At 38.7% G+C, this 17,151-nt stretch overlaps 2 protein-coding genes across 3 annotated transcripts; one reads left to right on the top strand and one right to left on the bottom strand.

The window, feature by feature from the left end:
• Positions 1 to 600: 600 nt before the first annotated feature.
• On the bottom strand, positions 601 to 9,010 carry snx1a (sorting nexin 1a). 2 transcript variants are annotated; one of them, XM_008311743.3, is made up of 15 exons: positions 8,820 to 9,010; positions 6,094 to 6,982; positions 5,621 to 5,760; positions 5,271 to 5,340; positions 5,026 to 5,069; positions 4,557 to 4,698; positions 4,398 to 4,476; positions 4,202 to 4,277; positions 3,931 to 4,044; positions 3,560 to 3,653; positions 3,119 to 3,324; positions 2,824 to 2,967; positions 2,283 to 2,363; positions 2,126 to 2,197; positions 601 to 1,881 (listed from the first exon to the last, which is right to left on the bottom strand). In XM_008311743.3, the coding sequence occupies exons 1-15, from the start codon at positions 8,946 to 8,948 to the stop codon at positions 1,831 to 1,833; spliced, it is 2,331 nt and encodes a 776-aa protein (XP_008309965.1). In that variant the 5' UTR covers positions 8,949 to 9,010; the 3' UTR covers positions 601 to 1,830. The 2 variants fall into 2 exon arrangements, with proteins under 2 accessions (XP_008309965.1, XP_008309966.1); XM_008311744.3 differs by having other exon boundaries at positions 5,621 to 5,757.
• A 307-nt stretch (positions 9,011 to 9,317) lies between these two features.
• On the top strand, positions 9,318 to 16,764 carry sv2 (synaptic vesicle glycoprotein 2). The gene is made up of 13 exons (XM_008311748.3): positions 9,318 to 9,447; positions 10,831 to 10,926; positions 11,189 to 11,350; positions 12,014 to 12,176; positions 12,404 to 12,525; positions 12,658 to 12,821; positions 12,915 to 12,995; positions 13,105 to 13,197; positions 13,488 to 13,576; positions 13,695 to 13,822; positions 14,301 to 14,396; positions 14,920 to 15,079; positions 15,315 to 16,764. Exons 1-13 carry the CDS (start codon positions 9,366 to 9,368, stop codon positions 15,496 to 15,498), a joined length of 1,620 nt encoding a protein of 539 aa, XP_008309970.1. The 5' UTR covers positions 9,318 to 9,365; the 3' UTR covers positions 15,499 to 16,764.
• The last annotated feature ends 387 nt before the right edge of the window (positions 16,765 to 17,151 follow it).

Genomic DNA, 17,151 nt, shown 5'->3' with positions numbered 1-17,151 from the left:
CACAGCTTTAAAAGTCTTTCCAGGATAAAACAGAAATTAACTGACAGTGAAGTAGGAAAAAAGACACTGAATGTGACTATTTGTTTTTTCTCCAGGTGTAAATAGTGCATCTTTTATTAACTGTTTTTTTCTATTGACAGTGCATGTTGCTGATATTGCAATTTGTCAAAGGGTGGATTTTACTCTTAGTGCAGTAGCTTTGACAATAACCTCTGAAAGGATATCGTGTACAAAACTTTGCAAAACTAAGTTCAAATTTTAGTGATGACTCCAACTGTCACAGCTGTAGTTCAAGTGTATATATGAAATTAAAGCTGAAATCACATGAGCCACAAAGAGTCTGTCACAGCTGGATGTCAAATCTCAAACGGCAGACGGAGGCATCAAAGCATTAGGATGACTCACTGTACAAAAGTTAGAACAACAATACAACAATAGGCAGGGTTAGGACAGTTGCAGTGTTGTTGATTTTTTTTTAACATGCAAAGAAATTGAAATGACTCAGTGAATTTTAGTGCTGTAATGCTGATCGTAGAAGTAAAAAAAAAAGAGAAAGAAATTAAAGCAAAAATGCCCAATTTTTGCTGGTGATACTTCGGCAAAAGTGCAGAGATGTTTAATTTTGGTGTCAATTAAAGGTGTCCTGTGGATTTGCTCAGTAAACAAACTCAAATACAAGTTTAGGGCTTCCAGCCAAAACAAAACAATTTCAGTCATTTTTTTTTTTAGAAAATAAATCTCCATGTGAGGGCTTATTCAGCCCGAACCTCATGTCTCAACCATAGACTGTTAATATGAAGTTTCCAGGGCTTTAGCCTCCATTCTTTTAATGACAGGACTTAGAGTGTAGTTGCACATCATTGTCTGGTGTCAGTTGTTCACCAAACGTCTGACTCAGACTTTGTTGATTACTGACATTTACAGCAGGTTGTGAAGTACATCTTATCATAAAGTAAAAAAAAAAACACAAAAAAAACCCCACTTGTAATGAAAGACAAAAAAAGAATGTCACTTTTAGTAAACCGATGCAATTGTAATGTAATGTAACCCCAGCATTGACACACATTATGGCTATTGTGATGGTGGTGGTGGGGGGGTAAAAACTGTACCACTTTCTCCCAAACTAGATTTACTCTGGCGTCTGGAGACAAAACGCCATTAAGGCTTTTAAAAAGGCACAGACATGTGTAGTTAGAAAAGTCAATTTAGCACTTTTTGTAATCACATCTTAAACTTTTTACCTGTAACCCTCTTCTATAGCACAACGTAACCCTGCATAGCTGCATGCTAACACACAACCCCTTCTCACAGACAGCATTTTAAATTTTTTAAGAAAAACGACAGAAGTGCTGAGATTATATTTGATCATTTAGATTTTCCCTTTGAGCCATGAAAAAAAAGAGAGAAAAAAAAGGTGAAACATATTGGCCACTTTCTTCATCGAGGTCCCTGCGACAGAAATATGTGATGACAGAGCAGCCACGCTGTAAACCATTAACCTCTGCTGACGTGAAGGAGTTCACACTCTGTTCATATTCAAAATCAGTGGAATCGTCCCACGACTTCATCTCCCCATTCACTCGTGTCCATGTATATAAGCAGACGCTCGTTCATCTCATAGGAAAATATTTGTGAAAGGAAAATATACAATTATTCATATAATAGAATACACAGCTATGGTGTTAAAGATGATTAAAAAAACTGGCTGATTGTATCTCCCTTTTTCAATGCACATGATTTTCATTGGTTTAAAGGCAAAGAGAGGTAAAGTGTATAAGAAAAAAACAATAAGCAGCCTGTTGTCACACCCTCGGGGCTGGTGCTGCCTTATTAGGCAATTGCTTTTGCTTCTGGCAAGAAAGCTTCCCAGTATTTTATCAACTGTGGAAAGATTGATGAAAACAAGTTAGTTAAAGTAAAAAGTAAAAACATGTATTTATTCATATTATGTGGGATTGTGATTTAGGCGGAATATTGATTCAGATTTGCACTGGTGTTTCCAAGGTCAAATTCAAGCACTTTTCTGTTGGGTCAACTTGATGTGTTTTTGTATTTAAATGCTGTTTCTCATATCAGTGTTTAATGTATTTAAGAGTAACCACTGTAACCATCGCCTGCATCTCACCTGCTGTTGAGACCGAAGTTGTGACTCCAAGTATTTGATGATGTGTCTTTTCAAATTCTTGGCTTTTTCTTTCTGTAAGACATGTATTCCACTGTTGAAGTGTACTTCCATCACCATGACAACTATTTCCATCAAAAACACCACGTTACACTTGTACCTCAAAGCGAAGCACTTCTTTGCGAACGGTGGCAGAAACTCTTTCAAAGTCCCTCTCATACTGCGTCACTTTGGCCTCCCACTGTTTGAAAAAAAAGTTTTACATGCATTGTCAGTAACTTCACTGTAGAAAAATATGAATACTATTTTAAACAATGCTGTGGATTAGCTTTAATCTGGTGTCTTTTATTATTTGTGGAAAGCTGTGGTTGATGGTTCAGACCACTGATGTCACCATGACTCAACTCTAATGGTGTTTCCTTTCCTCATGTGTGACCACACTGAACAGTTGAGACTTTACTTGTTATTAGTGACAGCCACTTTTACAGAAGAACTGGGAGGAGTCACCATTGTGTTATACCCAACTGCACAAAAAGGGACACTCCCTCTTTATTCTTATCTTTTTTCCCCTGCCACTCCTGCTTGTGGTTTTCTTTGCAAATCATCAATGATGCTTCATGTGTCTTTCTCCAGTCCTAAACAGTGTGGTTCTCCTGACTCCAATATTCTTGAACTTGACAACATTCACATTGTGGTCGTACCTCGGCGATCTCCTCTTTAGCCAGCTGTAGTTTGTCAGGCTTGTTCGCCCACAGAAGTTTGGCCTCGGTTTCTCTTTTCTTCTGCAGCATGGCCTGAGCGTCCTGCCAACGCTGCCACGCCTTCATCCGTTGATCAAACGAACTCTGCAGGTCACATCAGAGATTATCTTTCACCAGTGACTCGCTGCTCAATCTGACTTCTGTTATTTTAAGTCATTTTCACAACTTTGATCAGGTACAACAGTGTACCAGAGTATTAGGTGGTTATGTGTGTGTTAAAAACAATCCTCCATACCCTCACAGCTCCCAGCAGACGGATGAAATCAGCAATGAGCTCAGAGAAGCAGAAGGTGTCGTTTGTAGCCTGGTCTTGATGTAACTGCTCCATTTTATCCTCCAGCTCTGCCAACTGTGACAGAGCTCTGGACAGAGCAGTGTTGTCCTCTGCACTGCCCAGCATGGCCGTACTCTTGGCAAAGCTGGCCGTGTTGGAGGACAACTCTAAAGATAGAGAAGTGGAACAAATGCAGGGCATATTTAAAAAAAAAAAAGCCTTTTAGTTGAAAGTAGGAGACTGAGAGTTTGGTACTTTGACAAAAAGAAAACGCCGTCATCAAACTTGGGTTCAACACTTAGTTTCAACAGTCGCTATCTGATCATTTGCATTTTGCTTTAATTAAAATTAACCAATGAAATACTCAATCCTGGACCTTTGATTTTCGAAAAAAAAACGAACCTTTTCTGTGCACAACCAGAGACTCCACCAGAGTGTGGAGCTTCCTGAACTGTTGGTCTGAAGACTCCACCTCCTGCAGTTTCTCCTCAAACCACTGCAACAAAATAACTGCTAAATACCATTTTAACATAAAGAAACACACAATCACAGCCTTTTTATGTGACATTCTGTTTGTCACACGATCAACATGTTCTGTTTGTTTGTAACAAGCGGTTGTGTGCTTTGTCACACGATCAACATGTTCTGTTTCCGACAGGACTGTCTGCATTTTTCTCATTAGAAAGAATGATCTGCTGCACAACAGTTCCCTAGGAGCATGAACAGGCTGTAACAAGCGGTTGTGTGTTTGTGCGTGTGTCAGGTGAACTCACAGCATCTGACTCGTTCATCTTAATGGTCATTTTACTGACAGCGTCTGTTGCTTTGTTAATCATTTTAAAGAATCCAGCACTGCTCAGAGCCTGAGTGCTCACTGCTCTGGGCAGCTGCAGAGAAAGAAGTGACAAATGATGAGAAGCAAACAAACAGCAGCTGACAACATAATATCCACCAAACTGACTTAATTCACTGAAAGAACTAAAAAAAAAACTCCAGCATATCTCTATCCTGATGTTTTATTTCTACGTTTTTTTGTCAGCTTACTTCTTCTCTCTCCAGAAACTCTCTAACATCTGGGTCTTGGAGAAGCGATGGGTGGCTGACTATCCTCTGGATATACCTGGTTAAAACAGGGACAGTGAAACAATCATTTACATTACCAATTTGGAAGGCAAATAGAGGTATTTTCTTGTTTGTTTGCTCTTGTTTAAATGTTGTTTAAAGACTCGGGTGCTGTTACCTCTCCAGGGCGCCCCTCCTTCTCTCAACAAAGTCTGTAGATGAGGAATCTTCCTTCCCGACCTTGACCTTTGTCATACCTGCACAGGACAGCAGCCTTTGGTTGCCATGTGTTGAAAATTCAAATTCATTTCTTCAACTTCATTTAGAAATCGTTTACCCCGGAGGCTTTTCTCTGGAGGTGGGGGCACAATGTATCCATTTGGTCCATGTTTTTCAGAGAGCTTCTCGTAGAGGCCGAGGAAGTCGCTGTAGCGCCGCCTCACTGTGAAGGTTTTGCTGCGGAACATTGGCAGTGTGGTCTGAAAGAGAAACATTTTTTACGGTAAGGTTTTAGTTTATAGTTATTATTATTCAATATATAGAAATCACTACTTACACTACAGGAATCACTGGATTAATTAGACATTCTTCAAATACAAACTTCTATCTAAGTAAATTCACTACAACAAATTCCCGTCTAGTCTATTTGTCACTTTTAGGAACAGTGTGTGGACATTTCTTTTGACAAAAACTGACCAGTACTTTTTTTTCTACTCTTACCACAGATGACATGACTAACTGCAGTAACTTCCTGTGAAAACGTCTTGTTTTCACAATACTTAAAATGCAAAGCTGATGGTTTTTACCTCAGTGGAAACTTTGTAGGCCATGTAAGCATTCATTCCATCACCTGAAAAAAAAAAAGACAATAACTTGGAGTTGGTGCAAATGGACTTGTCTCACTCATCTCCTCCTTATAGTTCCTTTGTCATTTTCCAGTTATAAAATTACTAAACCAAGGATCTTAATCAATCTTTAATCAATCCATAACCCAGTATACAAGTTATATACTTATATATTAAACTGCAGAGTAATACTGTAAAAATTGTACCTATTTTTTCTGGATCTTTGACAGAGACAAGGACATCAAATTTATCTTCTTCTTCCTCCTCTTCCTCCAGCTGCAAATAAAAATGGAACAAAAGAACAAAATTATAATGTACCAACTGTAGCAGCAATACATGTTGGTGAAAGACAGGCAACTAGAGATAACAGCCTCTGCTTTTGGTCAGACTAAGAAACAGAGGTTTTGAATGTTAAGATGTTTCAATGTTTTTTTTAATCATTCTGTTTCTTTAAGCAGGACTGAATGATTGACTGGTGCAAAAAAATGTTGTGGTCCACATTTCCGTTTTGGTCCCAGTAAGACTTGGACTCTGATTTTAGATATCTACTCTGTACCTCCTCAAGGGCAGCAGGCTGTTTTTTGGCCATGCTGGCAGCGACTGACAGTGAGGGGGTGGAAACAGACGGTTTAGCTGCCGCTTCCTTCTTCCGCTCATTCCGTGGACTGTCGAGGGAAAGTTCCACTGTGGCTTCTGCTGGACAGGAAAGAGAAAGTGAACAAACCAGATATAGTCATTCTGTACTGCATGAAAGTATGAGAATACGTCATTCATGTTTTAGACTCTTTTGCATTATCTCTAATTTACACCTGCAAGAATCTTATCGCTATATTTTATATTACTGTTCTGAAACATGTTGAGTTGAAATAAACTGTTAGCTTTTAACTCATTCTGCTAACAATGCAAAGAAGAAAACAACTCTGAATCCTCACTTTCATTATCCACATGTGACTTTGAGGCCATTACATGTAAAGAAATCTGTTTAAAAAGAAGCTTAAAGGTTTAAACAAATAAAAATAGTGAATCAACCAGCAAAGATGTCCGGTTCCTCTTCTGTTAGGATTCCGTTGGTCCCAGAGTTGACAGTGCTGATGTTGCTCTTGGCGGGCGCTGTGATGACGCATTCTTCACTGAAGATATCAGCAGGTTCTTGTAAAGGCTTAGCTGTATTGAAAGCGTCACCTCCAGCGGCTTTAACTGGGTCAGACGTGACCTTCTGCTCTTTGCTGATGCTTTTCTTTGAGGTGGCGCCCAACGGCTCCCCAAACAGATCCTCGTCTGGATCACCAAAGAGACTTTTCTGTGGTTGTTTGCCTGACTTGGTCTGCCGAGGCTCCCCAAACAGGTCACTTCCCTCATCGTCAAACAAATCAATTGTTGCTGTTTTTTTGGCTTCCGTTGTCAGTGGATCATCACTTAGGATGTCAACCAGAGGGTCAGCAGTTTTATCTACTGAAGACAATTGTTTGGTGTCACAATTGATGTCCATTACCGTTGCGGTACTTGCTTCATTGTCTTCATCTCCAGGTGGATCTGTAACACTTCCTGTCATTTCACTTTCCTCTTCTGCAGCTGCTTTAGCAGTAACATCCATTACGACCACTTCCTCTTGTACAGCTTCAGTTTCACTTCCCAGTATGTCAACAAAGTCATCTGAGGGTTCATCTATAGAGAAGAAAGCTGTGTCCTTTGCCTCAGGTGTGATTGTATCTGCAGCCGGTTTCATTATGTTGTTTGTTAAGTCGACAAAATCATCCAAAGGTTCACTGATGACATCAGCCACCGATTTCTTTTCTGTTTGGCTGCCGGCTGGCTCAAACAGGGGGTCACTTATGATTTCTGTGGGTGTTGTTAAAAGGTCACTGGGCGGACTGGTCGGTGATGGAGTGGTGTCCATTTCAGTCACTGGAGGGCTGCTCTGAAGAGAAAAAGATAAAAAAAAAAGATTAAAATGATCAAAAAAATAGAATGATCAAAAAAAGTTTAAACAAACTTGGAAAGGAAACTCAGATTTCTTCTGCGCCAACGCATGTTTAATTTTAATATTTATTAAATGTAAATCTGCCTCATCAACCAGTCTGAACATTTGGTGTATGTGGCAAAATACAGAATTTGTAAAATTTACAAACTGATCCACACTAGCAGCCCACTGAAGTCACTTTCAACCATAGTCTTGTCCATTTCTATTGCCTCACCTCTGTTACAATGTAAATTCCACAAATGCTGACTTGGTTTTCCTGCAGTGAGTCCAGAAAAAAAAAACCAAAGACAGCAACTTTACAATCTTTCCTCTGAACCTTGACTGGAAAACATCCGGGGTCTGATCATGTGACCACAGCTGACTCACATGACAGGGCACTGACACAACCAGCTTTTCACTCTCACTGCAAAAGGAGCTGAATTTAAACTCGGCAAACAAATGCGAGGTAACAGAGTGGTCACCTTGACAATGCCGCAGCTATCAACTGTCACAGCGAAGCCAAGAGGAACTTATTTTTCACCATGTAATAATAGAAAAGAATTCTGCTTCAGCACATTTGTTAGATTTCTTTTCACAGTTCATGTACCAGATGCTAACTTTCCAGGAGTATCAGATTTCTTCTCACACACGGCACATTAAAGGAACTTTAATCAGTAAATAAAATCTCATACAACAAAACAGCAGTTTGGCCAACTGATGTCATTTAAAATGTAAAAGAAAAGCAAACAAATAATAACTGCAAACTAAGTTCAGCATTTCATCTGTAGTGTAGGAATGTGGTTTCCTTGTGACCTGATAAATCACAACCGGACAGTTTACCTGGCACAGGAAAGTCAGACAAAGGACAGATTCTAACCTCCATACTGTAGTAGTACTAGGACTAGTATTTGTTGTAATAAAACCTAACATTTCAAACATGTTAGGTATTCCAATAGTAGTGGTAGTAAGTAGTGGTAGTAATAGTACTAATTCCAATAGTAGTGGTAGTAATAGTAGTATACTAGTAACAATGGCAGTACATGTAGTAATAAAGGTGGCAGCAGTAGCATTTGTAGTAAAAGTACAAAAAAACTTCTTTGTTGTAGTCATAGTAACAGAAAGAGTACTGTTCATAATAGTTGTTTTATTATTTGAGATTGCGGCATTATTGAGATATTTCCACAAGTTGCACTAGTAATATTTGTAGTAGTGGTGGTAGTAGTATTTGAGGTAGTCGTTTTCACGGTAGTATTTGTAGGACGAGCATCAGTTGTAGCATCTGTGGTGATACTTGAGCAAGCTGCGTTTGTGTTGGCGACTAATAGGCTACAACGACTAAGGCTGTATCGATGTTTGCGATTAGTATATTAGGTAGTAGTCCATGTAGTAGATTTTGTACATATAATAGCAGTTTTGTTGCAGTGGTAGTTGATTGATAAGCAGTAGTATTACTTCAGTTATAGTGCTGTCAATAACAAAGATTTAAATGTGACGTGATTTGTAATGTCAGTCTCCTGTTAGGTATTCCGTGTAATGACAGAAAAGAAAGTACACCAAAACTGACATGCTGCAAGGTGACGAGAAAATCTGTATTTAAAACCGTATTGAGTTTAATATTAAGTCAGTGCCGTCCATTTGTAAACGGTTCCGTGTTCAGATCCATAGTACAAAACCGCCTGAACTAAATCCAAACTTGTGCAAAGTGCTTCGTTAGCTTCCTTTGCGTAATGTTAGCTTAGACTATATAACAGTTTCTAGCAAAAATGAGAGTCGTGATTTTGTTACTTAGACGTACTGCACTGACGAACAGGTCGTCCCCATCATCTTCATCACTGTCTCGGCCCACGACGTCCTCCGAGTCCAGCACATCTTGGTCCTCGGAGTCGGGAAAAGGTGGCGGACTGCGCTCCGAGCTGGTCGCCATCTTCAATCTTCAATCTTTTTTTAACGCAAGGGGAGGTAACGTCAAGCCGCTCGCGTCTCACACACGCACAAGGCCGGTAGTAGTAGAGCACCAACACGGAATCACTATTGCTGCAACTTTGCCGGAGGGACTTGTTCACTATCAGACCGACGGAGTGAAAAAAGGAAGAGGAGCAGTGCAGAGAGGAGGCTCGGTGTGAGCAGAGTGACCGAGCCACTACTGTCTTCTTACTTCCTGGTCCTCCTCTTCTCGTCAGGCTAGCTGCTGTCTGCGTTAGCTCACTGGCAGTCAGTCATGGGACTCATGAGGCAGTGGAAGCGATAAAACAGGAGTAGAACAAGCCTCAACAGGGCAGTGGGTTCACATGACGGCTTGCTGCAAAAATACTCAGCCCACTGCCTACAAACAACCGTAGGGATGTCTCGTATGGCACGTAGCGGGGATGTGGAGTCGCGGCGACCGCTACTCCATACTGGAGACAACTTTGAGTCAGACGAAGGTAAAACTCAATTGAATTCATAACATATGCAATATGTTTTTTTTAAAAGTTATTTTGTTACCAAAAGACTGACCCGGGATCCTCACATGGGTCGCGGGACACTTTTGTGTGGTCGCAAATGTCGACCATGTGATTGTTATCCTCCCAATCAGCTGTTTGTTGTTTACAAAGCGTTGACAAGCTGACACTGTTGACCACCATGTTCGTGAATTAGCCACCTGTAGTCAACGTAAGAACATTATTTTTGTATTAACTTAAAGCTACCATTAGTTATCCAACGTCTTGGACAGAATTCCCCACTAGATGTTTGCTGTGCCTTTGATGGGTTTATTGTGTCCTTTATTGCCTTGTTGATAACATCAAATGGTAAATGAAAAGGTTCTAAGACAAACCGAAAAACTAAGATTGTGTGGTTATTAAAATGGATACCTTTTGGAATTCTAACATCTGCCTTACAACTTTAGGATTTACCCTTGATTTATTAATGATTTGCATCAATGGTTGCATCAAAGTGTAGACTACAAAATAAGAAGTAAGGACGAAAAGAAATAGAGAAAAAAAAGGAATTTAGAGGAATACTTGGTGAAGATGGCCATCAGATCTCAGGCCTTCTCACTGAAAACAAACAAACAATGAGCTAAACAATGAGCTACTAATGGTCTAAAGTTGCCTGCATGATGACAAGTGTAACTCTTGAGTGGGGACTGTGCTCGAGGAAGGGAGACAGAGAGACAGACAAAAAACAGGAGGGAGTGTAGAGCTGCTCTGACATTTGAACGAGGCACAGTGACATTACTGTGTCATACAAGTTCTGCTAACAGCTGTGTGGTTACCTGCACGCCATCAGGTGTCTTTGCTTCTTTATATCCGAGCATGTTATTGAATCCTTTTCAACATTTTGCACGTGCACTTACTAATTTAACATTGGGAGCTGGTAGATGTTGTTTTTCTACAAACAGCAGCAATGTCATGCTACTAAAAGTTTTGTAATTTTTTATGAAATGGCATCAAAGTAGAAATACACAAATTTAGTTCCAGTTGTGATTTATGGAGAAACATGTATTAATGTCATCCAAATGCATATATTGTTACGGTTATAGACATATATATATATATACATATATATATATATATATTTTGTTTTTGATAACTTATGGTTAGATAGAATTTTGCAAACCCTTTCACTTCTTCCCAAACAACTGCTTGGTTCCTGTTCCGCCCCTTGTGTATAAGTAATTCAAAATAATGATGAAATAATACAGCATAAACCCAGACAAAACTGTGAAGCTGACTATTTTGTCATGGAGGTTAGTACACTTTGTGTAGTGTACTAGTTGCCAGACTTGTATTTAAACCTGACATGTGAGTTACTTTGCCCTGCAGGTGAGCTAATATTTGAAAGAAGTACAGCCGAGAAACAAGAGGGTGTGGGCAGTGATCAGAGGAGGCTGACCTACGAGGAGGCAGTGGAACAAACAGGTGAGCTTTAAGATTCCTGAGCGTGCTAAGTATTATGAAATACAGTATATGGTTAAGCCAAATACAGTTTGAGAAAAATTGTCAAGGGATTGATAGAACTTGATACTCTTGTCTAAAAGTTTTTTTTCTATATAACATGTACTGTGTGCATCCTCTTTACACTCCACCAAGTTTGCGCGTCTTTCCAGACAGCTTATTTAACAAACCGTACTTTATTACTGCAGACACCAGCAGGATACCCATTCCTTTTTTTTTCTTCCAGACTTTGGTTTGTTTCACTGGTTGCTGCTGGTGGTCTGTGGCTGGGCAAACGCCAGTGATGCAGTGGAGGTTCTCTGTGTGTCCTTTCTCCTGCCAACAGCACAGTGTGATCTGGCACTAAGCTCTTCAGACATGGGTCTGTTGACTGCCAGCATTTTCCTGGGTGAATTACACATTATTTACTATATGGAAGCAGTTTATAATGTGATTAACTGACAGCAGCTATTTATATTATGTTTTTAGTTATTATGCTTTTTTTGCAATGTGATAAACATAAAAATATCTCCATGTATTGTAAATCTTTTTCTTTTAAAAAAAAGTAGATAGTAGATAGAGCGTGCATGTCTGTAATATAATGATTCCACAGGATTCAATTTAGCAGTTTTTGAATGAATACACCTACGAGAAATGTATTTATGTTTAGAATTGTATTTGTTTGAACTATTTTGGTTTAACATTTTTTGTAACTGACCTTGGAAAGTTTGTCTCAAAATCATTAAAGGGATAGAAAAAGCTAGGGGTCAGGAGTTGAAAGAGTTTAATACAATCGAGAGACAAGATGGTTAAAAAAAATATGACATGACAAAAATGAAATTGGAACAAAACCCGGTCAGGAGTTGAAAGAGTTTAATACAAAAATGACAAAAATGAAATTGGAATAAAACTTGTCATTTTAAGTATGAAAATGTCTAACATAAAATATATATCATTGTATTATTTTATATAGCTATTATTTTATGTAGCTTAACAACAACAATGGCCGTGTCTCTAAAAATACAAAACAAATATAATGTCTACTATATTAACACTAGTTCTGTATTTGTAGGAATGATGTTGGGTGGCTACGTGTGGGGATACCTGGCTGACAAGAGGGGGCGTCGCAGAGTCCTAGTTGTGTCACTGACAGTCAATGGAATCTTTGGAGTTCTATCCAGCTTAGCTCCTTGGTTCTGGCTGCTTTTGCTGCTGCGATTCATCAGTGGCATTGGGTATTGATGTAATCTGAGTTGATATCAACACAATGGGATTTGTTATATTAAAGCTATTAATGATCTTTATTTCTCCTATAAACCATGGCATTTGTATAATATTACAATTAACCCAATAACTGTCTTTGTCCCTGTTCTTTATTGTGTTCTCATTGGGGTAACTCTGGGCCTGTTGTAATAAAAAGAACAGATTTGTTGAGGGTAAATGTTCATGTCTTGTTTTGTAGGGTCGGAGGGTCCATCCCTGTTATCTTCTCCTACTTCTCGGAGTTCATGCCCCGACAGCGCAGGGGTGCAATGATCAGTGCTCTGGCTACATTCTGGATGGCAGGAAACATCCTGGCTGCAGGTGAGGGGGGGGAGGTGTTCAAGGAAACATCCTGGCTGCAGGTGAGGGGGATGATGTCCACATCAACTGATGTCATTGTTGACCTAGTTAAGTACACTACCCATGAGGGCAATATACATGTATGATGTCCAGGTCTGGCTTGGATGGTGATTCCCAGTACAAGTACACATTTCTTCCTGGGATCACTGGATTTCAAGAGCTGGAGGTTGTTTGTAGTTCTCTGCTCTTTTCCTGCTCTCACCTCGGCTGTGGTTTTCAGGCTCATCATGCCTGAGAGCCCTAAGTTCCTCATGGAGGTAATAAAAGTCCATGCTGAGGCCAGTTTGAGCAGGATCCTCTCTGTTTGATGCCTGATGCATCCTTGATGTTCTACCCTTTGTTTTTTACAGGCTGATCAGGAAAAAGAAGCAATCGATGTTTTTAGGTTGATGTTTGAGATAAACATGAAGGGAAAAGGAAAATCCTTTCCGGTATGAATGTTAATATATGTCAAGGCACATCCTTATTTGGATTTTCTTGTAATATACTTTATACTGTTCTGTATATTTTGTTCCTCTAATGTAAATTTAACATGTGCAGGAATTCGGTCTGTGTTCAAGCTCTAAACAAGGTTATGAAGCTGAAACCAAAAAGGTCGCACAACAAGGGTGTCTTGTCAGCTTTTTAAAAAAGGTAACACAGCCCAACATCAGCCACAAAATGGTGAAACATTGCAATGTGTCACAGTGAATTCTTTTCATTTAGCATTTAAATAAATTATAAACAAAACTTTATACCTGGATGTTTAAAGGGTTTGAAATTATTCACATAAATTTAGAAAACATGGAAAGACAATATTGGCTTTAATGTAGAAAATGGTTTAAAAAATTGAATTGACTATTGGTTAAATTGTTTATAAAGCAACATTTTAGCTGCTACAAAACTGATTTAAAAAATGTTGGGCTTTTTTTTTTTGGTTGCAGGGATTGCTTCCTGTAAAACAATTGTTTCAAGGTTCCCTCAGAACCAGCAGCATTGCTCTGCTCATCATCTTCTACTCCATCTCCTTCGGGTGAGAAATCTCACCTGTTAATGTGGACATTTTTCCATGTGATATTTCTTCTGACTTTTGGAACATTTTTACATGTCCTTGTTCAGTTTATTTTTTACAACATTCTCTATCTATGCAGTTACTATGGACTGTGGATGTGGTTCCCGGAGCTGTTTTCGAGAATTGAAAATGGAGGCTCGCCCTGTGCCAACATGTCCTCTATGTCTCCACTTGACAACCAAAGCTGTTATCCAGTCAAGACAGCAGGTGGGCTGCTGGGATACCACCAAGTGTTTGCACTCGTTTTATTGCCATTTGCTGTCTGCTGTTTCCAATCCATTACCAGAAAAGTGAATTTATGGAAACTAATGACCAGAAAATAGTCAAATAATCTTGAAAAAAGGACACTCACATATACAGTGTGTTACATGAATAATAATTTTCTCTTGGCTATAAGTATGTCATTAAAGAAAACAGTATTTCTTACTCTATGACCTGCTATGACTATAACTGTACTTTTAATCTTTATTATTATTTATTACAATTTCTTAGTTATGTGTTTTTGTATTTTGTATGTTCTAATTGTAAGTTGCTTTGGATAAAAGTGTCTGCTAAATGTATTGTTGTTTATTTACAATCTGGTTTACACATCTAGTAAAACCTGTTCTTATGATGCCTCATTAGAATTAGAAACAGTCTACACATAATTCAACATGTGCCTTATCTACATTTCCTTTTCCAACAGTGTATATGGAGGGCTTCATCATCGCTGCATCAAACCTGCCAGGAAACATCTTCACCATCCTGATAATGGACAACATAGGAGGAAAAGCTCTACTTTGTGAGTCTACTGTAATTTCCCGAGGGATTAATAAAGTTCTATCTGTCTGTCTGTCTGTCTGTCTGTCTATCTATCTATCTAAAAGTTTGGGAAAGGTAAAGTAAGTTAAGGTGATGTATTCAGGAAGGGGAGAGGAAGGAAGACAAAAGAAAGAAAGAAGAAAGCATTTACATATCAGTTGGATGATTCCATTCTTTTAGAAATGGAATCATCCAATGGGATGCACTCATGCTACAGGACAGTAAAGGTGAAATGTTGCAGAGACAACACGAAGCTTTGTGGCTTTAAAAGAATTATGTGTCCTCTCTAGAGGGAATCTCACATCTCCTCAACAATACATTAGCCCTGTTACTAAATTCTCACAGTCCCTCACAGATTTGTTGCCTGCAAACTATTTCATCCTCCACCTGCCAAGGTCCATGAGTCAGTGACTTTGCATCAGAAGGCAGTTTTTGAAACCCCAGATTAGACAAACTGCATTTATGTTTGTGACTAATGTATTACTTGTCAATGTTGTCTCCAGCCTGCAGCCTCATTGTTTCCGGTGTGAGTGTCTTCTTCATCTACTTGGTCCAAACCAAGACACAGAGTCTGATCTTCTCATGTGTCTTCAGTGGTGTGTCTGTGATCACCTGGAACTCTCTGGACGTGATAGGAACAGAGCTGTATCCAACTAAGCTGCGGTACTTCATCTCTAATCAAACTTTTAAGATAAAGTGATGATTATTTACATGATTATTTAGACTTTTACCTTTTGGTAAAATAAACAAATAGAAAAAGATAAGATTTTCTCTGTTTTAGTCCGAAGTATTAAATGTTCATGGTAGTATACAAAGAGGATAAATTATATCAAGCGAGATGTAGTTACTTTAACAAATAGAGGAACTGTTGTTTTATGTCTCACTGTCTTTTTGTCAGGTCTTCTGCTCTTGGATTCTTCACAGGCATCGGCCGAGTGGCAGCAATCATGGGGAATATAGCCTTTGGAAAGTTGGTGGACACAAACTGTGCTGTACCAGTGCTGCTGGTCTCAGTTCTGCTGCTGATAGGAGGACTGGTGGCTCTTTTGCTTCCAAAAACCAGGCAGACTGAGTTGACCTAATCTCATTGATTAACCCCTTGATGTTGTGCACATAGAAAGTTGAGTGGGTTTCTGCTGTACACAGTCTCAGACGGTGTTTTGAAGCTGGTTGGTAAATTTGGTAGTTGGCAAAAAGACGAACAGATACAGCTGTACAACTGTGGTAGTGGTACGTGTGTGAAATGTGTATTTGTTAAATAAGAACTTTTATTTTCCCTGTAAATTCAGGAAAAAGTCCCTGAATGTCTTTGTCACTGTGAGAAAATAGTCACAGGAATATCTTTTCCAATGTTTTATAGTCAGAAGTAACTGGTCTTGATTTTGTTTTTAACTTCTGGAATGAAAGAGTTTCTATAAACCAAAAAAGTCAACTTGCTACTGACCTAATAACATTTGAAGAACCTGTGTGAATGAGAATGTTTACGATTTTTTAATCGGTGATTTGAGTAGTAAATACTCGAAGGTATTTTAATGCACAAACTACTAAGTATTCAACATGCAAACTAAATACAAAGACTGTTACTGCTTCCATGTTAAATGCTATTTTCTTTTACAAATTTTGAGTTTTCACATATTTCTATTCAGGTTTCTATGCAGTTGTATATCCCTGCACGTTTCAGAATCCTTTGCAGTGTGTCATTTGCATTATGTCTTAGTTTCTAACCACTGCTGATATGTTTTAGCAGGTAAAACGGGTTGTATTCTTTTAATGTATCTGTCATTAACATTAACAGTTTGTCTGCTGAACAAGCAAACTTTAGGACTTCATTTTAAAGTAATCACATGACACTGAGCAGCATGTAAAACATAGGTTTTTTTTTTCTGTATTCAGAATTTGTATTCCCTTGACAGTCTTAAGCTGTTGACACAGTTGACATTAAGTTATTGCCTTATCTCTTGGTCTTCTATGCACAACTTGGGGATCTTTTTTCCCAAACCATTTTTCCCCCATGGGGAATCAAGAAAGGATGTGTATCCTTAACTGAAGGATGTTTAACTAAATGTACTATTTTTCTTGCACTTAAATCTCCAGAAAACCTTCACAACTCTGCAAAAGCTTTTCTACTTCTGTGTTTATCTCTGCTTAAATAATTATAGCTGATTGCTTTTGGTGAACAGGATTTTCTGTATACATGTTAAATTTATTTAGTTTTCCTCGTTTTGTTTTGTTGCTTATGACTGTTGTCTTTGTGTTTAAGGAATAATGTTTTATCGCTGGAGTGCCAGTGATGTAGCCTTGAGATTTCTTTCATTCCATGAAGTTCTATATAAAGGGATCAAATGAAACTGAAACATCAGTGTCCTTTTCTTCAGGAAAGCATCAAGCAGTTGTACTGTTGGCATTCCATATAACCAATGGAGTTAATCAAGTCAAAATAGTTTACTATTATTATTATTATTTACTCATATAAACCATAAATTGTTAAAATGTCGATTGTGTTTCGTAATTGCAAAACGTACGTAGAGTGGGAAGCTGCTCCGGTGGCTGGAACCTGATTTACGGGCCCTCGGTATGTACTACTAGAGTTCCTTATATGTTCTGTGTAGTTTATTTTTAAATAATGTTTTAGAGGAATATAGTTCATATATACATATATAAATATGTTGTTTTATTACTTTTCGGAACCTTTAGGCTTCATGACGCCACACCAATCTGACAGCACCTGTGTTTTG

Source organism: Cynoglossus semilaevis, chromosome 6 (assembly GCF_000523025.1).
Source record: "Cynoglossus semilaevis isolate Cse_v1.0 chromosome 6, Cse_v1.0, whole genome shotgun sequence".
Classification (NCBI taxonomy): Eukaryota; Metazoa; Chordata; class Actinopteri; order Pleuronectiformes; family Cynoglossidae; genus Cynoglossus; species Cynoglossus semilaevis.
This window is presented reverse-complemented; position numbering and strand designations above follow the sequence as displayed.